Genomic DNA, 23,501 nt, shown 5'->3' on the forward strand with positions numbered 1-23,501 from the left:
ATTCTTCACCTACGGGGGCACACGTATTATAATACGTGTGTCGCTTTAACACAAGAGGCACACGCATTAGAGGACACAGGTGGAAACTGAGTGCCCAAATCACCCACAGAGATATTAGAAAGAACTTTTTAGTGTCAGAGTGATTGACAAATAGAATGCATTAGGAAGTGATGTGGTGGACGAAGACTCCATATATAGTTTCAAGTGTAGGAATGATAGAGCCCAATAGGCTCAGAAACCTGTACACCTGTTGATTGACTGTTGAGAGGCGGGACCAAAGAGCCAGAGCTCAACCCCCGCAAGCACAATTAGGTGAGATTAGGTGGGTACATACACGCACACACACCAAAACACACACACACACACACACACACACACACACACACACACCACACACACACACACACACACACACACACAAAATTATCAGGGGAATTGATAGGGAGGACAGACAAATTGTTAGCACGGGTGGAACACAAACAAGGGAACACAGGTGGAAACTGATGAGAATATATGTATATATATATATATATATATATATATATATATATATATATAATATATATATATATATATATATATATATATATATATATATATATATATATATATATATATATATGTCGTACCTAGTAGCCAGAACTCACTTCTCGGCCTACTATGCAATGCCCGATTTGCCTAATAAGCCAAGTTTTCATGAATTAATTGTTTTTCGACTACCTAACCTACCTAACTAACCTAACCTAACCTAACTTTTTCGGCTACCTAACCTAACCTTGCCTATAAAGATAGGTTAGGTTAGGTTAGGTAGGGTTGGTTAGGTTCGGTCATATATCTACATTAATTTTAACTCCAATAAAAAAAAAATTGACCTCATACATAATGAAATGGGTAGCTTTATCATTTCATAGGAAATGATAAAGCTACGACATACCAGACCATGACGACCATATTGGTCTGCCATCGCAGTTCCGCAGATGCACCTATGTTCGGTGAGGATGGGGGCGGCAAGGCGAAGGGCAACTCCAATGCGGAGAACGTCATGACTGAGGCGAGTTCCCAGGGCTGCATTGGGCACAGCAAATAAAAAATCCCCGGCGAGGGGTGCTGTTACCGCTAGGAGGCGGGCTTTGTTTTCAGCATCAGCGTTGTCAATCATTGCTGTGACAGTCTTTTCCATTATGGGGCTATCCCAGTGGGCCTGCTTGTGGTCTTTTGGGACTTGTGGTCGGGGTTGAGGGTGTGCAATGGTGTCCCATTGTCTGGCTGCTTCGATGAACGTTTGATCATGAGTTCCCGCTGTCTCTCTCATACGCTCTGGTAGGATCTGCCTTACCAATTCGTTGGCTGCTGTAAATGAGGATAAGAATGCTGGAAGTGCTACCTCAGTTGCCTTTCGTATGCCTATCCCTCCAAATCTCACTGGTAGTGTTGCTTGGTCCCACTGACTGTCATCTAAATCTAGGTTGAGCGCCTTCCTGAATATTGACCTGAGGAGCTCATCATATTGATTTAGAAGTGGGTTGCCAAAAGTTGGTGCACACCTTAAGAAGTATGTTAGCCTGGGCAAGGTAAGGCACTTTGTGAGATGGTAGAGGGCATCGTGGGAGTCCAAGTCCCCAATTCTCTCTTCCATCCTCTTTAGGTCTCTAAACTTTTCGTCAAGGACTGCAGCAATGGCATTGTGGCCCAGAGGTGCTCCGAGTAGTGTGCTGTCGGTAGGTTTAACGACTGAGGCTTCTGGTAGAACTGATTTCACTGCTCTAATGATTACTTCACTGGATGCAATAATTTCGCACTTGGAGGGGTTAAGAACGAGACCCATGGACTCCCCCCGTGTCTTCACCAGCTGTAGGTCTTCTAGCAGGGAATCTTGTGTGCCTGCCAGAGTGCCATCATCCAGGAACCAGATGTTGAGCTCGCTGGACAGTCTGGTTGTAATTTCTCGAACCGCTATGCAAAAGAGGAACGGTGCAAGTGGGTCACCCTGTTGAATTCCCTCTGCTGAGGTGACTTCATGTTTGCCAAACAGGAGGGTTGAGTCTTTGCTGTAGCCTGCTGACACAAACGGGAGAATGCTTGGGCAATGTTCCTGGACTGCAGTGAGGATTGCTTCCCTTTTGACCGAGTTGAAAGCGTTTTTAAAATCTAATTTTTACTACTGCCTGGTCTTCAGTAAGAGAGCTAATGTAGGCTCGTGCAGCATGAGCCGCTGCTTCACAGCCTTGGGGGACTCCAAACCCCAGCTGGTTGGGTTGCAGCATCGTGGCTGCTTCCATTCGGATACTTCTGACAGCAGCCCTTGCAACTAGGCGGCGAAGGGTATTACCAACGGCAATGGGTCTGATCCCTCCCCCCTTCTTTTTCAGGGCACATAGGGATGCACCAAAGAAGAATGGTTTGATTTCATCAGGGATTAACCCGGCGAGGCAGTTGTTGACAAACGTTGTGATTTCTGTCAGGAGCGCTTCTGCAGCTGGGCCAAGAACAGGGTTCACCATTTCCTTCACATGTTGAGGTCTTACCCCGGTGTAGCCTCCTGAGGAGCCCGGGGGAAATGAAACGATAGCTTTATAAACCTCTGACTCCCGAAGGACGAGAGGTTCCTGGCTAGGGGCGAGCCTGACCTGTGGGAGAGGTCCACCTACGGCCCTGAGGGGGTGTTTTTCTCTCAGTGCTTAGGCTGTGGTTTCATCCCTGGGCAAAATTTTGTCCTCACTTGTGATCAACCTGAGTGCCCCGACTGTATTGCCCTCTTCAATTTACTTGCTGACTTGGGTACCTAATTTTCTGTTGTCGCTGATTGTCGTACTTGGTCTGCCTCGGCGGTGTTTGGGGAGGCGGACTAGGTTGTCAGCCCTAGGAAAATCCCTAATTGCTTTATTGACGGATGAGGCCAGTGTCTTGCCTCCTCTGTCTGGTACACCTAAGCATGCATTGCCAAAAAGTAACAGATTGTGCCAGGCTTTGTGGCACAATTTTTTGTGGCTTTTTTTGTGGCACAATTTTTTGTGGCACAAAATTGTGGCACAAAATAATTGTCGCAATTTTTTGTGGCATAAAATTGTGGCTTGTAATATATATATATATATATATATATATATATATATATATATATATATATATATATATATATATATATATATATATATATATATATATATATGTCGTACCTAGTAGCCAGAATGCACTGTTCAGCCTACTATGCAAGGCCTGATTTGCTTAATAAGCCAAGTTTTCATGAATTAATGTTTTTTTCGACTACCTAACCTACCTAACCTAACCCAACCTAACTTTTCGGCTACCTATCCTAATCTAACCTATAAAGATAGGTTAGGTTAGGTTAGGTAGGGTTGGTTAGGTTCGGTCATATATCTACGTTAATTTTAACTCCAATAAAAAAATTGACCTCATTCATAATGAAATGGGAAGCTTTATCATTTCATAAGAAAAAAATTAGAGAAAATATATTAATTCAGGAAAACTTGGCTTATTAGGCAAATCGGGCTTTGTATAGTAGGCCGAGAAGTGCGTTCTGGCTACTAGGTACGACATATATATATATATATATATATATATATATATATATATATATATTATATATAGTATATATATATATATATATATATATACATATATATATATATATATATATATATATATATATATATATATATATATATATATACATATATATATATATATATATATATATATATATATATACATATATATATATATATATATATATACATTATATATATATATATATATATATATATATATATATATATATTATATATATATATATATATATATGTCGTACCTAATAGCCAGAACGCACTTCTCAGCCAACTATGCAAGGCTCGATTTGCCTAATAAGCCAAGTTTTCCTGAATTAATATATTTTCTCTAATTTTTGTCTTATGAAATGATAAAGCTACCCATTTCATTATGTATGAGGTCAATTTTTTGTTATTGAAATTAAAATTAACGTAGATATATGACCGAACCTAACCAACCCTACCTAACCTAACCTAACCTATCTTTATAGGTTAGGTTCGGTTAGGTAGCCGAAAAAGTTAGGTTAGGTTCGGTTAGGTAGGTTAGGTAGTCGAAAAAAACATTAATTCATGAAAACTAGGCTTATTAGGCAAATCGGGCCTTGTATATTAGGCTGAGAAGTGCGTTCTGGCTACTAGGTACGACATATATATATATATATATATATATATATATATATATATATATATATATATATATATATATATATATATATATATATATATATATACATAAGAGATGCAGTACTTTGTGCCGTACATCGCCATTTCCGGCCCCTCTACCCGTTCATACTATCGTGCTACAGTGGTGAGTCAAAACTGCTCTTTGGTGAACATGAAATCAGATCATGTGAAGGTGTTCAGCAAGGTGATCCTCTTGCTCCCCTTCTTTTCTGCTTAGTCTTAAAAGAAATCACCGAAAGCTTGTCCAGCGAGTTCAACATCTGGTTTTTGGATGATGGCACTATAGCTGGCACCGTAGACCACCTCTTGTCAGATATCAGGAAAATAAGGGAGCAAGAAGTAAGCCTGGGTCTCGTCCTGAACCCTTCCAAGTGTGAAGTAGTCTCCTCCAACCCAGACATCGTAGCTAGAATAAGGTCCGCCTTGCCTGGAGCCCATGTCATTAGGGCCGAGAACAGCACCCTCCTTGGAGCCCCCCTCGGGTCTAACGTCATTGAGGAGATCTTTGCCAAGAAAATCGCAGACCTTAGGAGGATGGAAGACAGAATAGGTGACATCGATGCCCACGATGCTTTTTATCTCCTCACCAAATGCCTATCCCTTCCGAGGCTAACCTACTTTCTGAGATGCGCCCCATCTTACGACAGCCGAAAGCTTGAAGAGTATGACCTCTTACTGAAGACCATGCTGGAAAAAGTTGTTAACCTCTCCCTCAACGAATGCCAGTGGAAACAAGCCACTCTTCCTGTTAAGCTCGGTGGCTTGGGTGTCCGCACTGCTACCCAAATTGCTGTCCCAGCCTTCCTGTCTTCCTCCTCAGCATCAGATGACCTGGTTAAGGAAATTCTACCTGACACCCTGAGTGATGTAGCGGGGATACAGGACCCCCACTACACGGAATGCGACACGAAATGGGGTGCCATGGCAGACCCAGCACTCAGACCAGCCATGCCGAAAGGCAAGAAACAATCCAGCTGGGACAGCCCCATTGTAGACAAAGAAGCCACAGCTTTGCAGGAGGCAGCAACAACCCCCAGTGATCGTGCACGCCTCACAGCTGTGCAGGATCCCCATGCAGGGGACTTCCTTTTGGCAATCCCTATGTCTGCGACAGGCACACGTCTTGATCCGCAGGAGCTCCGTATTGCAGTCGCTCTCCGTCTTGCTGCCCCTATCCACACTGTTCATAGGTGTATTTGCGGCGAGGCAGATGCTGACGAATATGGATTGCATGGCCTGCACTGTGGAAAATCTGGTGGTTGGCACACTAGACACGACGAAGTCAATGACATCATTAAAAGGAGCCTTGCCTCTGCTCAGTGTCCAGCGGAGAGAGAGCCCCGCAACCTACTGAACCGTGACTCTGTTAGCTTTGCCGGCCGACCAGACGGAATCACACTGCGACCGTGGAAGGGTGGCAGACAGTTGGCATGGGACTATACTTGTGTATCCACCCTGGCAACCACATACATCAACCTCTCTGCCGGCACAGCAGGAGCCGCGGCGACACGCAGAGAAAGAGACAAGTCAGCCAAGTACAGGCAATTAGATCATCGGTACAACTTCGTTCCAATAGGGTCTGAGACCCTAGGCCCATGGGGAGAGAGTGCAAGAAGGTTTCTTAAGGATCTTGGTTCCAAGCTCATTGACACCACAAGAGAACCTAGAGCAGCAAGTTTTCTCTTTCAGCGCCTCAGTGTCGCGATCCAGAGGGGGAATGCTCGCTGCATCCTCGGTTCCTGCCCGGCGTCGGAGGAGTTCGAGGAAATCTACAGCCTCTAGGAAGCGAACTTTTTTTGTGTCCTCTTAATGTTAATTTTTTTTATAAAATCAGATATGTAACTGTATAACCTTGCATAATAAAGTGTACACCATAAAAAAAGTGGAGTGGTAGGAGAAGCAAACACTGTTACGTATTCAGAGTTAAATGGCAAGTTTTTTCCTGAATGCTCTGTGTTCCCTTCTCTGAGGCTGTGGGTCCCTATAATTGCACCAGAGGTGGTACCCCCCTATATATATATATATATATATATATATATATATATATATATATATATATATATATATATATATATATATATATATATATATATTTATATATACTAACAGTACCCGGCCATGCGTTGCTGTGGCTCAGCAACGCATGTGCGTGGCTGAGCCACAGCAACCTTCCCCTGTCTCCTAGTCCTCCCCACCATTCCCCCTGTCCCTCGTTCTCCCAACCATTCCTCACTCCCTCGTCCCTTTTTCCTCCCCATCATCCCCCTCACCATCATCCCCTCGTCCTCCTAACCTTTCCCCACTCCACCATCCCCTTGTCCTCCCCACTATCTCCCACTCCCCCGTTTCCTCGTCATCCCCCGTCCCTTCGTCCTCCCCACTATCTCCCACTTCCCCGTCCCCTCGTGCCTCCTACTATTCTCCCCCCTCTCCCATCCTCTCGTCCTTCCCACCATTCCACACTCCCTCGTCTGATGATCAAATGACCTGATGTTTCCACCAGAAAATTGGGAACATCAACTGGTCTGGGTCTAGATTCACGATGAAGTTACGCAAACATTTACGAACCTGTACATCCTTTCTCAATCTTTGGCGGCTTTGTTTACAATTATTAAACAGTTAATGAGCTCCGAAGCCCCAGGAGGCTTTTTATAACAATAACAACAGTTGATTGGGAAGTTTTATGCTTGTAATCTGTTTAATAAATGTAACCAAAGCCATCAAAGATTCAGGAACGATGTACACGTTCGTAAATACTTGCGTAACTGCTTCGTGAATCTGGCCCCAGCTGTTCCCATCACTGAAGTATAAGAAAAACAGTTAAAAAAACAAAATGAAAAATAATGAAAAAGTTAAAACATAAACTATACTCACGAAATGAACGGTATGGTATACAAAACAGCTCAATTCCACCGCAGTGTCACACAAAATAATTAACTCAAAATGAGCATTAATAGAAATTTATGAAAATTCAATTTATCAATGAAATCGGAAACATTGAAATGGAATCATAACATATTTCGTATAGCATGTGTTCGTCGTATGTGCAACAGATGGCGCTGTTTAAGAAAAAAACGCCTGTTTTTACCTGTCACAGGGCTGGCATCTATATAGCAGGTATATCAAAACACGCGTGAATTCGAATGGATCGTTGTGTAAACAATTCAAAGCAATCGGTGAAGAACTTTCAGAGATTACAGCTTGTGTTGCTCTTACGTCCAACAGATGGCTCTGTTTAAAAAAAAAACATGTTTTTTCCTGTTACAGGTGAGGCATGTATAAAGGAGGTATATAAAAACATGAAAAACACAAGAAAAACACAGTTTAAAAAAAAACATTCTTTTTACCGTCACAGACGTGACATCTATATTATATGTATTTAAAAACCTGCTCGGATGCGAATAGAACGTCGTGTGAAAATTTCAAAGCAAGTCGGTGAAGAACTTTTGGAGATTGGCGATTATGAATAAACGAACATTTCTATTTTTATTTATATAGATATATATTCAAATCAAATTCATTACTTCTTTTTCAACAGCATTTGTTGTTGTTTTAGATTTAGCTACTTAGAACAACATGTCCATGTAGCACGGGCTATAGTGAGCCCGATAAACCTCCAGCAGCAAATCCAACCTAACTATATATCCACCATCTCTGATATCCGTCTTAAGTTGCAGGTCACCTGATCCTCTCCTGATATTCCCGGCTAATAGGTATATCATCCTAGACGTTTATCATAATAAATACCTTTCCTTTCTTAGTCCGAAGATGAATCTGTTCTTACGTCTTGTGGTGTTAACAATAGGTACCTGCTTGAAGATAGGCAGGATGTATTCTGCTGCTGATCCTTGAGATGGTTATGTGTGACAGGGAACAGAGACGGCAGGATACGGCAGGTCCAGGCGAGGACACTGGTGATGGAGACACAACCCTCTCGGTAGTGAAGGAGGTGCACGAGGACAATGGTGATGGAGACACAACCCTCTCGGTAGTGAAGGAGGTGGCACGAGGACAATGGTGATGGAGACACAACCCTCTCGTAGTGAAGGAGGTGCACGAGGACAATGGTGATGGAGACACAACCCTCTCGGTAGTGAGGAGGTGCACGAGGACAATGGTGATGGAGACACAACCCTCTCGGTAGTGAAGGAGGTGCACGAAGACAATGGTGATGGAGACACAACCCTCTCGGTAGTGAAGGAGGTGCACGAGGACAACGGTGATGGATTATAGATGATAATCAACAGGAAAAAAACACAAAGCCGTTACGAAGACATAGCTAAATTAATTAAGAGCAAGAAAGCCGCCAAAAAAGAAAGCCAAAAGAACAAATTATGGGAGATTTAGATATTTTTTGGCTGAAGAAAAATGGCGGGACTTGAGTCCCACTTCACACAGGAGGAAATAGACCGTAATAAAAACGCCATTCAGAACTATGACAAAAATAAATAAAAATTGGTGTGAGCGGGGACGGAGGGTCAGCGCTGTGATGCTGTGACGGAGCGTCAGCGCTGTGATGCTGTGACGGAGGGTCAGCGCTGTGATGCTGTGACGGAGGGTCAGCGCTGTGACGGAGCGTGAGCGCTGTGATGCTGTGACGGAGCGTCAGCGCTGTGATGCTGTGACGGAGCGTCAGCGCTGTGATGCTGTGACGGAGCGTCAGCGCTGTGATGCTGTGACGGAGCGTCAGCGCTGTGATGCTGTGACGGAGCGTCAGCGCTGTGATGCTGTGACGGAGCGTCAGCGCTGTCATGCTGTGACGGAGCGTCAGCGCTGTGATGCTGTGACGGAGCGTCAGCGCTGTGATGCTGTGACGGAGCGTCAGCGCTGTGATGCTGTGACGGAGGGTCAGCGCTGTGATGCTGTGACGGAGCGTCAGCGCTGTGATGCTGTGATGCTGTGACGGAGCGTCAGCGCTGTGATGCTGTGACGGAGCGTCAGCGCTGTGATGCTGTGACAGAGCGTCAGGGGGGGGGGGGAAGCCTGACAGGGGCCTTGACCTCTGAGTGGACAGCTCTTCGGATTCGTAGTCCTCAGGTTCCGGGTTCGATCCCCGCGCGGAGGTGGAAAGAAATGGGCAGAATTTATTTTACCCTGATGGCTCTGTTCACCTACATATAAATAGGTACCTGGGAGTTGGACAGCTGGTACGGGCTGCTTCCTCGTGTGTGTGTGTGTACTCTTCTCTTCTGCTTCTCCTCTGGGGGGGGGAAGCAGATCTGGTATGGGAGACTGGTGGAGGGGGAAGGGCTTGGGTTGGTTGGGAGATTGGGGGTGGATGAAAGGGGGTAGGTTGGGGGGAGTGAGAGGGGGAGGGTTGGGTGGGGTGAGAGGGGAAGGGTTGGGGGGGAGACGGGGAGGCTGGGGGGGCGCATAGGGGAGGAGAGGCTTGGGCGGATGGAGGAGAAGGGGGGCAGAAAAGGGGGGGAGGGCTTGGGGGGGCGGTGGGGGTAAAGGAAGGCTAAAGTGGGTGAGGAAGAGTGGAGGGGATAAGGGGAGTGTGGGTGAGGAAGAGGGGAGGGATAAGGGGAGTGGTGGGAGAGGGGAAGGCTTAGGTGAGGTGGTTGAGAGTGTGGGGTCTTAGGGGGTGTATAGGGGGAACGGATGGCTTGGGAGTGTGAGAGACGGGAGGGCATGTGGGAGAAGGGAGAGCTTGGGGGATAGGGGAGAAGGGAGGTCCTGAGGAGAGGGGTGACCTGGAGGAGGGGGTAGGGTGCCTAGGTGGGTACTTATTGCGGAGCTGTCAGGGAATTGGCGTGGGGCACCGCTCCTGTGCCAGGTAAGTCCACCACGGGCTCACCATAGCCCGTGCTACTTGCCCCGCTCCTGTGCCAGGTAAGTCCACTACGGGCTCACCCTAGGTGCCCTTGCTGAATACTGTAACAACAACAACAGGGGATGGGCTACACGGGCACCACTCCTGATCCAGGTAAGTCCACTACGGGCTCACCATAGCCCGTGCTACTTGCCCCGCTCCTGTGCCAGGTAAGTCCACTACGGGCTCACCATAGCCCGTGCTACTTGCCCCGCTGCTGTGCCAGGTAAGGCTACGGGCTCAATATAGCCCCGTGCTACTTGGAACTTGTTCCGAGTAGCTGATCTATAACAACAACAGCAGGAGATGGGGAAGGTGTGTGTGTGTGTACTCACCTATTTGTGCTTGCGAGGGTTGAGCTGTGGCTCTTTGGTCCCGCCTCTTAACTGTCAATCAACTGGTGTACATGTTCCTGAGCCTACTGGGCTCTACCATATCTCTATCTATGTGTGTGTGTGTGTGTGTGTGTGTGTGTGTGTGTGTGTGTGTGTGTGTGTGTGTATTCACCTAGTTGTATTCACCTAGTTGTGTTTGCGGGGTTGAGCTTTGCTTTTTCGGCCCGCCTCTTAACTGTCAATCAACTGCTTACTAACTACTTTTTTCCCACACCACACACACACACACTCCCCAGGAAGCAGCCCGTGACAGCCCGTGACAATTGACTAACTCCCAGGTACCTATTTACTGTTAGGTAACAGGGGCATTCAGGGTGAAAGAAACTTTGCCCATTTGTTTCTGCCTCGTGCGGGAATCGAACCCGCGCCACAGAATTACGAGTCCTGCGCCCTATCCACCAGGCTACGAGGCCCCTATGTGTGTGTATGTGTGTGTGTGTGTGTATTCACCTAGTTGTGCTTGCAGGGGTTGAGCTCTGCTCTTTCGGCCCGCCTCTCAACTGTCAATCATCTGTTACTTAACTACTATTTTTTTTCTTACACATACACACCCCAAGGAAGCAGCCCTTGACAGCTGACTAACTCCCAGGGACTTATTTACTGCTAGGTAACAGGTGCATCAGGGTGAAAGAAACTCTGCCAATTGTTTCTCGCCGGCGCCAGGGATCGAACCCGGTACTACAGGATCACGCATCCAGTGTTCTGTCCGCTCACCCGCCGACTCCCTTAGGTGGTGAAGGGCAGGGAAGGTGGTGAAGGGTAGGGAAGGTGGTGAAGGGTAGGGAAGGTGGTGAAGGGTAGGGAAGGTGGTGAAGGGCTAGGGAAGGTGGTGAAGGGCAGGGAAGGTGGTGAAGGGCAGGGAAGGTGGTGAAGGGTAGGGAAAGTGGTGAAGGGCAGGGAAGGTTGTGAAGGGTACAGAAGGTGGTGAAGGGCAGAGGAGGTGGTGAAGGGCAGAGGAGGTGGTGAAGGGCAGGGAAGGTGGTGAAGGGGAGGGAAGGTGGTGAAGAGCAGGGAAGGTGGTGAAGGGCAGGGAAGGTGGTGAAGGGCAGGGAAGGTGGTGAAGGGGAGGGAAGGTGGTGAAGAGCAGGGAAGGTGGTGAAGGGCAGGGAAGGTGGTGAAGGGCAGAGGAGGTGGTGAAGGGCAGGGAAGGTGGTGAAGGGTAGAGGAAGGTGGTGAAGGGTAGGGAAGGTGGTGAAGGGCAGGGAAGGTGGTGAAGGAGCAGAGGAGGTGGTGAAGGGCAGGGAAGGTGGTGAAGGGGAGGGAAGGTGGTGAAGAGCAGGGAAGGTGGTGAAGGGCTAGGGAAGGTGGTGAAGGGGAGGGAAGGTGGTGAAGAGCAGGGAAGGTGGTGAAGGGCAGGGAAGGTGGTGAAGGGCAGAGGAGGTGGTGAAAGGGCAGGGAAGGTGGTGAAGGGTAGGGAAGTGGTGAAGGGCTAGGGAAGGTTGGTGAAGGGTACAGGAAGGTGGTGAAGGGCAGAGGAGGTGGTGAAGGGCAGAGGAGGTGGTGAAGGGCAGGGAAGGTGGTGAAGGGGAGGGAAGGTGGTGAAGAGGTAGGGAAGGTGGTGAAGGGCAGGGAAGGTGGTGAAGGGCAGGGAAGGTGGTGAAGGGCAGGGAAGGTGGTGAAGAGCAGGGAAGGTGGTGAAGGGCAGGGAAGGTGGTGAAGGGTACGGAAGGTGGTGAAAGGTCAGGGAAGGTGGTGAAGGGTAGGGAAGGTGGTGAAGGGTAGGGAAGGTGGTGAAGGGCAGGGAAGGTGGTGAAGGGCAGGGAAGGTGGTAAAGGGCAGGGAAGGTGGTGAAGGGCAGGGAAGGTGGTGAAGGGCAGGGAAGGTGGTGAAGGGTACAGAAGGTGGTGAAGGGTACACAAGGTGGTGAAAGGTGCCCCCTCCTGGGTGGCCAAGGTGCCCTCTGCTGGGTGGCCAAGGGGCCCCCTGCTGGGTGGCCAAGGTACTCCCTGCTGGGTGGCCAAGGTACTCCCTGCTGGGTGGCCAAGGTGCTCCCTGCTGGGTGGCCAAGGTGCCCCCTGCTGGGTGGCCAAGGTGCTCCCTGCTGGGTGGCCAAGGTGCTCCTGCTAGGTGGCCTAGGTGCCTCCTGCTGGGTGGCCAAGGTGCTCCCTGCTGGGCGGGCAAGGTGCTTCCCTGCTTTTGTGGCGAAGGTGCCCCCTGCTGGGTGGCCAAGGTGCTCCTTGCTTGGTGGCCAAGGTGCCCCCTGCTGGATGGCCAAGGTGCCTCCTGCTGGATGGCCAAGGTACCCCCTGCTGGGTGGCCAATGTGCCTCCTGCTGGGTGGCCAAGGTGCCCCCTGCTGGATGGCCAAGGTGTCTCCTGCTGGGTCGCCAAGGTGCTCCCTGCTGGGTGGCCAAGGTGCCCCCTGCTGGGTGGCCAAGGTGCTCCCTGCTTTTGTGGCCAAGGTGCCCCCTGCTTGGTGGCCAAGGTGCCCCCTGCTGGATGGCCAAAGTGCCTCCTGCTGGATGGCCAATATGCTTCCTGCTGGGTGGCAAGGTGCCCCCTGCTGGATGGCCAAGGTGCCTCCTGCTGGATGGCAAAGGTACCCCTTGCTGGGTGGCCAATATGCCTCCTGCTGGGTGGCCAAGGTGCCCCCTGCTGGATGGCCAAGGTGTCTCCTGCTGGGTAGCCAAGGTGCCCCCTGCTGGGTGGCCAAGGTGCCCCCTGCTTGGTGGCCAAGGTGCTCCCTGCTGGGTGGCCAAGGTGCCCCCTGCTGGGTGGCCAAGGTGCCCTCTGCTGGGTGGCCAAGGTGCCTCCTGCTGGGTGGCCAAGGTACTCCCTGCTGGGTGGCCAAGGTGCCCTCCTGCTGGGTGGCCAAGGTGCTCCCTACTGGGTGGCCAAGGTGCTCCCTGCTGGGTGGGCAAGGTGCTCCCTGCTTTTGTGGCGAAGGTGCCCCCTGCTGGGTGGCCAAGGTGCCCCCTGCTGGATGGCCAAGGTGTCTCCTGCTGGGTCGCCAAGGTGCCCCCTGCTGGGTGGCCAAGGTGCCCCCTGCTGGGTGGCCAAGGTGCTCCCTGCTTTTGTGGCCAAGGTGCCCCCTGCTTGGTGGCCAAGGTGCCCCCTGCTGGATGGCCAAAGTGCCTCCTGCTGGATGGCCAATATGCTTCCTGCTGGGTGGCAAGGTGCCCCCTGCTGGATGGCCAAGGTGCCTCCTGCTGGATGGCAAAGGTACCCCCTGCTGGGTGGCCAATATGCCTCCTGCTGGGTGGCCAAGGTGCCCCCTGCTGGATGGCCAAGGTGTCTCCTGCTGGGTAGCCAAGGTGCCCCCTGCTGGGTGGCCAAGGTGCCCCCTGCTTGGTGGCCAAGGTGCTCCCTGCTGGGTGGCCAAGGTGCCCCCTGCTGGGTGGCCAAGGTGCCCTCTGCTGGGTGGCCAAGGTGCCTCCTGCTGGGTGGCCAAGGTACTCCCTGCTGGGTGGCCAAGGTGCCTCCTGCTGGGTGGCCAAGGTGCTCCCTACTGGGTGGCCAAGGTGCTCCCTGCTGGGTGGCCAAGGTGCCCCCTGCTGGGTGGCCAAGGTGCCCCCTGCTGGGTGGCCAAGGTGCTCCCTGCTGGGTGGCCAAGGTGCTCCCTGCTGGGTGACCAAGGTGCCCCCTGCTGGGTGGCCAAGGTGCTCCCTGCTTTTGTGGCCAAGGTGCCCCCTGCTGGGTGGCCAAGGTGCTCCCTGCTTTTGTGGCCAAAGTGCCTCCTGCTGGGTGGCCAAGGTACTCCCTGCTGGGTAGCCAAGGTGCCTCCTGCTGGGTGGCCAAGGTGCTCCCTGCTGGGTGGCCAAGGTGCTCCCTGCTGGGTGGCCAAGGTGCCCCCTGCTGGGTGGCCAAGGTGCTCCCTGCTTTTGTGGCCAAGGTGCCCCCTGCTTGGTGGCCAAGGTGCCCCCTGCTGGATGGCCAAAGTGCCTCCTGCTGGATGGCCAATATGCTTCCTGCTGGGTGGCAAGGTGCCCCCTGCTGGATGGCCAAGGTGCCTCCTGCTGGATGGCAAAGGTACCCCTTGCTGGGTGGCCAATATGCCTCCTGCTGGGTGGCCAAGGTGCCCCCTGCTGGATGGCCAAGGTGTCTCCTGCTGGGTAGCCAAGGTGCCCCCTGCTGGGTGGCCAAGGTGCCCCCTGCTTGGTGGCCAAGGTGCTCCCTGCTGGGTGGCCAAGGTGCCCCTGCTGGGTGGCCAAGGTGCCCTCTGCTGGGTGGCCAAGGTGCCTCCTGCTGGGTGGCCAAGGGTACTCCCTGCTTGGGTGGCCAAGGTGCCTCCTGCTGGGTGGCCAAGGTGCTCCCTACTGGGTGGCCAAGGTGCTCCCTGCTGGGTGGGCAAGGTGCTCCCTGCTTTTGTGGCGAAGGTGCCCCCTGCTGGGTGGCCAAGGTGCCCCCTGCTGGATGGCCAAGGTGTCTCCTGCTGGGTCGCCAAGGTGCCCCCTGCTTGGGTGGCCAAGGTGCCCCCTGCTGGGTGGCCAAGGTGCTCCCTGCTTTTGTGGCCAAGGTGCCCCCTGCTTGGTGGCCAAGGTGCCCCCTGCTGGATGGCCAAAGTGCCTCCTGCTGGATGGCCAATATGCTTCCTGCTGGGTGGCAAGGTGCCCCCTGCTGGATGGCCAAGGTGCCTCCTGCTGGATGGCAAAGGTACCCCCTGCTGGGTGGCCAATATGCCTCCTGCTGGGTGGCCAAGGTGCCCCCTGCTGGATGGCCAAGGTGTCTCCTGCTGGGTAGCCAAGGTGCCCCCTGCTGGGTGGCCAAGGTGCCCCCTGCTTGGTGGCCAAGGTGCTCCCTGCTGGGTGGCCAAGGTGCCCCCTGCTGGGTGGCCAAGGTGCCCTCTGCTGGTGGCCAAGGTGCCTCCTGCTGGGTGGCCAAGGTACTCCCTGCTGGGTGGCCAAGGTGCCTCCTGCTGGGTGGCCAAAGGTGCTCCCTACTGGGTGGCCAAGGTGCTCCCTGCTGGGTGGCCAAGGTGCCCCCTGCTGGGTGGCCAAGGTGCCCCCTGCTGGGTGGCCAAGGTGCTCCCTGCTGGGTGGCCAAGGTGCTCCCTGCTGGGTGACCAAGGTGCCCCCTGCTGGGTGGCCAAGGTTCTCCCTGCTTTTGTGGCCAAGGTGCCCCCTGCTGGGTGGCCAAGGTGCTCCCTGCTTTTGTGGCCAAGTGCCTCCTGCTGGGTGGCCAAGGTACTCCCTGCTGGGTAGCCAAGGTGCCTCCTGCTGGGTGGCCAAGGTGCTCCCTGCTGGGTGGCCAAGGTGCTCCCTGCTGGGTGGCCAAGGTGCCCCCTGCTGGGTGGCCAAGGTGCTCCCTGCTGGGTGGCCAAGGTGCTCCCTGCTGGGTGGCCAAGGTGCCTCCTGCTGGGTGGCCAAGGTGCTCCCTGCTGGGTGGCCAAGGTGTCTCCTGCTGGGTGGCCAAGGTGTCCCCTGCTGGGTGGCCAAGGTGCCCCCAGCTGGTGGCCAAGGTGCCCCAGCTGGGGTGGCCAAGGTGCTCCCTGCTGGGTGGCCAAGGTGCTCCCTGCTGGGTGGCCAAGGTGCCCCCCTGCTGGGTGGCCAAGGTGCTCCCTGCTTTTGTGGCCAAGGTGCCCCCTGCTGGGTGGCCAAGGTGCTCCTTGCTTGGTGGCCAAGGTGCCCCCTGCTGGATGGCCAAGGTGCCTCCTGCTGGATGGCAAAGGTACACCTTGCTGGGTGGCCAATGTGCCTCCTGCTGGGTGGCCAAGGTGCCCCCTGCTGGATGGCCAAGGTGTCTCCTGCTGGGTAGCCAAGGTGCCCCCTGCTGGGTGGCCAAGGTGCCCCCTGCTTGGTGGCCAAGGTGCTCCCTGCTGGGTGGCCAAGGTGCCCCATGCTTGGTGGCCAAGTGCCCCTGCTGGGTGGCCAAGGTGCTCCTTGCTTGGTGGCCAAGGTGCCTTCTGCTGGATGGCCAAGGTGCCTCCTGCTGGATGGCAAAGGTACCCCCTGCTGGGTGGCCAATGTGCCTCCTGCTGGGTGGCCAAGGTGCCCCCTGCTGGATGGCCAAGGTGTCTCCGGCTGGGTAGCCAAGGTGCCCCCTGCTGGGTGGCCAAGGTGCCCCCTTCTTGGTGGCCAAGGTGCTCCCTGCTGGGTGGCCAAGGTGCCCCATGCTTGGTGGCCAAGGTGCCCCCTGCTGGATGGCCAAGGTGTCTCCTGCTGGGTAGCCAAGGTGCCCCCTGCTGGGTGGCCAAGGTGCCCCCTGCTTGGTGGCCAAGGTGCTCCCTGCTGGGTGGCCAAGGTGCCCCATGCTTGGTGGCCAAGGTGGCCCCTGCTGGGTGGCCAAGGTGCCCCCTGCTGGGTGGCCAAGGTGCCCCCTGCTGGGTGGCCAGGGTGCCCAATGCTGGGTGGCCAAGGTGCCCCCTGCTGGATGGCCAAGGTGTCTCCTGCTGGGTGTCCAAGGTGCCCCCTGCTTGGTGGCCAAGGTGCTCCCTGCTGGGTGGCCAAGGTGCCCCATGCCTGGTGGCCAAGGTGCCCCCTGCTGGGTGGCTAAGGTGCCCCCTGCTGGGTGGCCAAGGTTCACCCTGCTGGGTGGCCAAGGTGCCCCCTTCTTGGTGGCCAAGGTGCTCCCTGCTGGGTGGCCAAGGTGCCCCATGCTTGGTGGCCAAGGTGCCCCCTGCTGGATGGCCAAGGTGTCTCCTGCTGGGTGGCCAAGGTGCCCCCTGCTGGGTGGCCAAGGTGCCCCCTGCTTGGTGGCCAAGGTGCCTCCCTGCTGGGTGGCCAAGGTGCCCCATGCTTGGTGGCCAAGGTGGCCCCTGCTGGGTGGCCAAGGTGCTCCCTGCTGGGTGGCCAAGGTGCCCCCTGCTGGGTGGCCAGGGTGCCCAATGCTGGGTGGCCAAGGTGCCCCCTGCTGGATGGCCAAGGTGTCTCCTGCTGGGTGTCCAAGGTGCCCCCTGCTTGGTGGCCAAGGTGCTCCCTGCTGGGTGGCCAAGGTGCCCCATGCCTGGTGGCCAAGGTGCCCCCTGCTGGGTGGCTAAGGTGCCCCCTGCTGGGTGGCCAAGGTGCCCCATGCTTGGTGGCCAAGGTGCCCCCTGCTGGGTGGCCAAGGTGCCCAATGCTTGGTGGCCAAGGTGCCCCATGCTTGGTGGCCAAGGTTCACCCTGCTGGGTGGCCAAGGTGCCCCCTGCTGGGTGGCCAAGGTGCCCCCTGCTGGGTGGCCAAGGTGCCCCATGCTTGGTGGCCAAGGTGCCCCCTGCTGGATGGCCAAGGTGCCCCATGCTTGGTGGCCAAGGTTCACCCTGCTGGGTGGCCAAGGTGTCTCCCTGCTGGGTAGCCAAGGTTCACCCTGCTGGGTGGCCAAGGTGTCTCCTGCTGGGTAGCCAAGGTTCACCCTGCTGGGTGGCCAAGGTGCCCCATGCTTGGTGGCCAAGGTGCCCCCTGCTGGATGGCCAAGGTGCCCCCTGCTGGGTGGCCAAGGTGCCCCCTGCTGGGTGGCCAAGGTGCCCCATGCTTGGTGGCCAAGGTTCACCCTGCTGGGTGGCCAAGGTGCCCCCTGCTTGGTGGCCAAGGTGCTCCCTGCTGGGTGGCCAAGGTGCCCCATGCTTGGTGGCCAAGGTACCCCCTGCTGGGTGGCCAAGGTGCCCCCTGCTGGGTGGCCAAGGTGCCCCATGCTTGGTGGCCAAGGTGCCCCCTGCTGGATGGCCAAGGTGTCTCCTGCTGGGTGTCCAAGGTGCCCCCTGCTTGGTGGCCAAGGTGCTCCCTGCTGGGTGGCCAAGGTGCCCCATGCTTGGTGGTCAAGGTGCCCCCTGCTGGGTGGCCAAGGTGCCCCCTGCTGGGTGGCCAAGGTTCACCCTGCTGGGTGGCCAAGGTGCCCCATGCTTGGTGGCCAAGGTGCCCCCTGCTGGGTGGCCAAGGTGCCCCATGCTTGGTGGCCAAGGTGCACCCTGCTGGGTGGCCAAGGTGCCCAAGGTGCCCATGCTGGGTGGCCAAGGCTGCCCCATGCTTGGTGGCCAAGGTGCACCCTGCTGGGTAGCCAAGGTGCTCCCATGCTGGGTGGCCAAAGTGTTCAATGCTGAGAGGTCAACATGCTTGAAGATAAGGGTCTCCAACATCCCGAACGGGCAGGAACATTCCCATTTCATTCATCAGAGAAAAAATAAGACAGACCAACACTGTTAATGTAATTTAAAAAATCGACAACAATCCATTATAGGATGAGAGTTCCTTCGTGCGCTTGTAATTGTCTCTCTCTCTCTCTCTCTCTCTCTCTCCCTTTCCCTTTCCCTTTCCCTTTCCCTCTCCCTCCCTCTCCTCTCTCTCTCTCTCTCCTCTCTCTCTCTCTCTCCTCTCTCTCTCTCTCTCTCTCTCTCTCTCTCTCTCTCTCTCTCTCTCTCTCTCCTCTCTCTCTCCCTCTCTCTCTCCCTCTCTCTCTCTCTCTCTCTCTCTCTCTCTCTCTCTCTCTCTCTCCCTCTCTCTCTCTCTCTCTCCCTCTCTCTCTCTCTCTCCTCCCTCCCTCTCTCCTCTCTCTCTCTCTCCCTCTCTCTCTCTCTCTCTCTCTCTCTCCTCTCTCTCTCTCTCTCTCTCTCTCCCTCTCTCTCTCTCTCTCTCTCTCTCTCTCTCTCTCTCTCTCCTCTCTCTCTCTCTCTCTCTCTCTCTCTCTCTCTCTCTCCCTCTCTCTCTCTCTCCCTCTCTCTCTCTCTCTCTCTCTCTCTCTCTCTCTCTCTCTCTCTCTCTCTCTCTCTCTCTCTCTCTCTCTCTCCCTCTCTTCTCTCTCTCTCTCTCTCTCTCTCTCTCCCTCTCTCTCTCTCTCTCTCTCTCTCTCTCCCTCTCTCTCTCTCTCTCTCTCTCTCCCTCTCTCTCTCCCTCCCCCTCTCTCCCTCTCTCCTCTCCCTCCCCCTCTCTCCCTCCCCTCTCTCCCTCCTCTCTCTCCCCTCTCTCTCTCCCTCCCCCTCTCTCCCTCTCTCTCTCCCTCCCCCTCTCTCCCTCTCTCTCTCCCTCCCCCTCTCTCCCTCTCTCTCTCCCTCCCCCTCTCTCCCTCCCTCCCCTCTCTCCCTCTCTCTCTCCCTCCCCCTCTCTCTCTCTCTCTCTCTCTCTCTCTCTCTCTCTCTCTCTCTCTCTCTCTCTCTTTTCGCTAGCCGGCGACTGGCACTTTTGTTGAGGTCTGGTAGTAACTAGCTCTTAGGCCCTTGTAATTAGGTAACTAGTAACTACATTACGGGTCCTTGTGTTTGCGTCCGATAAATATAATGAATGGAAATTTCATATTAATTTAACTAAGGGGTCGAGGTCTCTCTTTTGAAGGATGATTTTTTGTAAGAGTTTCCTCCGCGGTCCCTACGCCTCAGGCTGCCCCATTTGCCGGCATTTTGGACAAAACTTAAATTATTTGTCATAGTTTCTGATTGTTAACTCCAAACAGTCGTTATTTTTAGCCTTTTTTCGTTGTCTGTCTTTTTTCTCGTTATCTGTGCAACTCTAACTTCGTTTTCCCATTCATCTCTCTCTCTTTCTTTCCTTCCCTCCACCAATTCTCTCTACCCCTTACATTCAAGTAAATGTCATCATTAGCATTTCACTTCCTTCCAGTCACTCCCTCCCTCTGCCTTTCTCTCTATGTTTTCGTTAATATTAATTCCCCTCTCTTCTGTTCTTCACTCACCCTCTCAAAACACAAGTGTGAACCACACAAGTGTGAACACAAACTCACCCTCAGCAAGCGGATGGCCCCCGTCAGAGGGTCAATGGCGAAAGCGGACCTTGATTCGTGGCTGGAGACGCCATCACCAGAGAGGCTATACCGCAGGAGTCCATACTCTCCCGCGTCGCCGTCTGTAGCAGTCACCTGCTGCACGAGGCAAGACAACCTCTGAAACTCATTATAGTCCTTATGGAGAGCTGAATGATGGTTCAAGGGATGTGAGGTTACCGTCCAAGGGTTACCGTTGTAGTGGGTCACCGTTGTAGTGTGTTACCGTTGAAGTGGGTCACCGTGTGTTACCGTTGTACTGGGTTACTGTGTGTTACTGTTGAAGTGGGTTACCGTGTGTTACCATTGTAGTGTGTTACCGTTGTAGTGGGTTACCGTTGTAGTGGGTCACCGTGTGTTACCGTTGTACTGGGTTACTGTGTGTTACCGTTGAAGTGGGTTACCGTGTGTTACCATTGTAGTGTGTTACCGTTGTAGTGGGTTACCGTGTGTTACCATTGTAGTGTGTTACCGTTGTACTGGGTTACTGTGTGTTACTGTTGAAGTGGGTTACCGTGTGTTACCGTTGTAGTGTGTTACCGTTGTAGTGTGTTACCGTTGTAGTGTGTTACCGTTGTAGTGTGTTACCGTTGCAGTGTGTTACCGTTGCAGTGTGTTACCGTGAACAATCAAAACAATCTTGGTTCATAATGAGGCTAGCGGCCGCGATCGCTTTCATTAGTACAGTCAAAAGTAACCAAGTTGAGGTAAGGAAGATGTGAAGGGGAGCAACAACAACCTTATGTAATCCAAATGTTGCCATAAGATACCAAAGCGTTCTACATTGAATGTTGTTTAGTTTTAACACTTTTGGGTCATGTGGTAATAGTGTCTACCTTGTGCGTAGCGGCCGGGGTTCAATAGCCTCACGGCCCGGTCTCCGACTTTGCCACTCATCATAGTGGTACGCCATCATATTGTCCTTATGATGGAAAATAGATCACTAAGAAACTTATCGACCATCATTTGCTTCTGATCAACATGAGCCAACTTCCCAGCACTTGATATTTTCTTATTTATTATTGTCGTATAAATTTCTATACATTGCCTCTGTGATTAAAGACTCAGATGAAACCCTCATTCTCTTGTACCACCGTTCTCTACTCACAATCGGGGATTCCGGGTTCGATCTGCGGGTAGGGCAGAAATGCTAGAAAACCCTCAGTTTTCTAATCCAATCCTAAGCATCACAGTAACGTTTGATCTAATTATGGTAACATCTCATTTTTATCAATTGCTCACATTACTTCTCAAAATATTGTTACTTCTCATTCCACTTAATATGTACTTAACGTCTTGTCATGACCTTCAATTACCCTTATCTAAAGTAGTGCTCTCAATAATGAGGCTTCTCAAATTCCCTCTAAATTGTTGATGTAGCTCAGAGGAGAACTGTTGTTTAGGGCACATGTCACACCTCACATCCAAGATGATTTAATTGATCTGATGCTGCAAAGATTTCCTCTAGCTGTCTTTTGCCACAAGTTCCACGAAACTTGATCTCAGACACTTCAAGTTTAAGTCGGTAATACGTACACTTCATTAGGTCGTCTTAACTCCGGTAGACATTTCTAGATTATGAACTAGAACGCTATGCTGTCACACTTGTTCATCACCTCTTTTAAGGTCAACATTCACCCTATATCTTCCCGGGCTCCTTTGAACTCCAGTCGTGGTGCTATATCTTTCCATCTCAAAAGCTATAAATTATTGAATACTCAACGTTGAGTCTGCCTTAGACTAGTGGAGGCTAAGCCTCTGTCATAGCCTAAATTATACAATAAAAGTTTGTATGTAAGAGAAAAAGACAAAACAGCATATGCGAAAAGACCAACAGGAAAAAGGACAAATTACAACGTCAATAACTGTGATAGGGAGATATTGATATTCTTACGTCCACATCTGTCTCCCCATCTCTGAGACTGACGAAAAGACGGGGAGACAGATATGGCCGTAAGAGCTTCTCACCGTAAGGATGGTCTTAGGTAGATGTCTGTCGTCCTCCTCGGTGATCTGCGTCTCATGGAGCGCCCTGGGGAAGACGGGGGCGTGGTCGTTCTGGTCGACCACACGCACTACCACCCGCGCCTGGCTCCTGGCCTCCCCAGCCCGCGCCTCCACCACAAGCTCGTGCTGCAGGAAGGAGAGAGAGCAGGAGCTGGTGATTTTTATCTCGCGGAAAACCGCGAGGTAAACGGGGGTTGTGGTCGTTGTGGTCCACCACCTCACTCGTCTAACTTCGTGCCTTCGCTCTCCGCTCCTACACCAATAGCCCCTGGCTACTGGAAGGATCTAAGTTAAGTGCCGCCACAACCGTTTAGATACTGGGTGAGGCATTGGTAGTGAGACGTAATGGTTGGTAAAATGTTCAGGAAAAATTAAGAAAATTGTTAGGATTTATAACACAAAAATCCTGGAAAAAACGTTAAAAAAAAGGGATGCTCAAATAAATCTAACCCTTCCTGTATATTTTACAAAAAGCACAACTATTGAAAAAAATACAATCATAAACAATTGATATTTTTGTAATTACTTCAGCATGCATAAATTAAGAAATAAGCACAAATTAATATCTCATTAGAAAATAAATTGTTTTCTATTGAAACAATAAAAAACAATTACGTAAGATCCAATTGCAGAACAGTTCGCTAGAGTCAAGTTCACAACAGGTTACACACCAGAATGTTGGTGACATGATCACCACATTCAAGATTCTGAAGGGAATCGAAAGGTTTGATAAAGACAGGCTATTTAACACAAGGGGCACACGCACAAGGGGCACACGCACAAGGGGACACAGGTGGAAACTGAGTGCCCAAATGAGCCACAGAGATATTAGAAATAACTTTTTTAGTGTCAAATGGTTGACAAATGGAATGCATTAGAAGGTGATGTGGTGGAGGCTGACTCCATACACAGTTTCAAGTGTAGATATGATAGAGCCCAATAGGCTCAGGAATCTTCACACCAGTTGATTGACAGTTGAGAGGCGGGACCAAAGAGCCAGAGCTCAACCCCCGCAAACACAACTAAGTGAGTACAACTAGGTGAGTACCAGCCAAGTCCACAACAGGTTACACAACATCCAAGTCAACAACAGGTTACGCAACAACCAAGTCCACAACAGGTTACGCAACAACCAAGTCCACAACAGGTTACTCAACAACCAAGTCCACAACAGGTTATTCAACACCCAAGTCCACAAAAGGTTATGCAACAACCAAGTCCACAACAGGTTACTCAACAACCAAGTCCACAAAAGGTTATGCAACAACCTAGTCCACAAAAGGTTATGCAACAACCAAGTCCAGAACAGGTTACGCAACAACCAAGTCCACAACAGGTTACTCAACAACCAATCTCACAACAATTACGCAACAACCAAGTCCACAACAGGTTACTCAACAACCAAGTCCACAAA

At 52.1% G+C, this 23,501-nt stretch overlaps 1 protein-coding gene, 1 long non-coding RNA gene and 1 other non-coding gene across 3 annotated transcripts in view; 1 reads left to right on the forward strand and 2 right to left on the reverse strand.

Annotated features, from left to right (window-relative positions):
* The window catches only part of LOC138373528 (putative neural-cadherin 2), a 350,877-nt gene that overhangs the window by 22,744 nt on the left and 304,632 nt on the right, over positions 1 to 23,501 (reverse strand). Inside the window, exons 4-5 of the mRNA XM_069339746.1 lie at positions 22,049 to 22,213; positions 20,042 to 20,179 (exon numbers count right to left, since the gene is read on the reverse strand). Coding sequence (XP_069195847.1) covers positions 20,042 to 20,179; positions 22,049 to 22,213 — 303 coding nt within the window. The remainder of the gene's footprint in view (positions 1 to 20,041; positions 20,180 to 22,048; positions 22,214 to 23,501) is intronic.
* LOC138373399 (uncharacterized) lies at positions 7,985 to 9,416 on the forward strand. Its single transcript, XR_011231178.1, has 2 exons — positions 7,985 to 8,247; positions 8,299 to 9,416. It is a non-coding gene; the product is annotated as an uncharacterized lncRNA (long non-coding RNA).
* TRNAT-CGU (transfer RNA threonine (anticodon CGU)) lies at positions 10,799 to 10,869 on the reverse strand. Its single transcript has one exon. It is a non-coding gene; the product is annotated as a tRNA-Thr (tRNA).

The sequence above is a fragment of the Procambarus clarkii genome, chromosome 42, assembly GCF_040958095.1.
Source record: "Procambarus clarkii isolate CNS0578487 chromosome 42, FALCON_Pclarkii_2.0, whole genome shotgun sequence".
Lineage (NCBI taxonomy): Eukaryota > Metazoa > Arthropoda > Malacostraca > Decapoda > Cambaridae > Procambarus > Procambarus clarkii.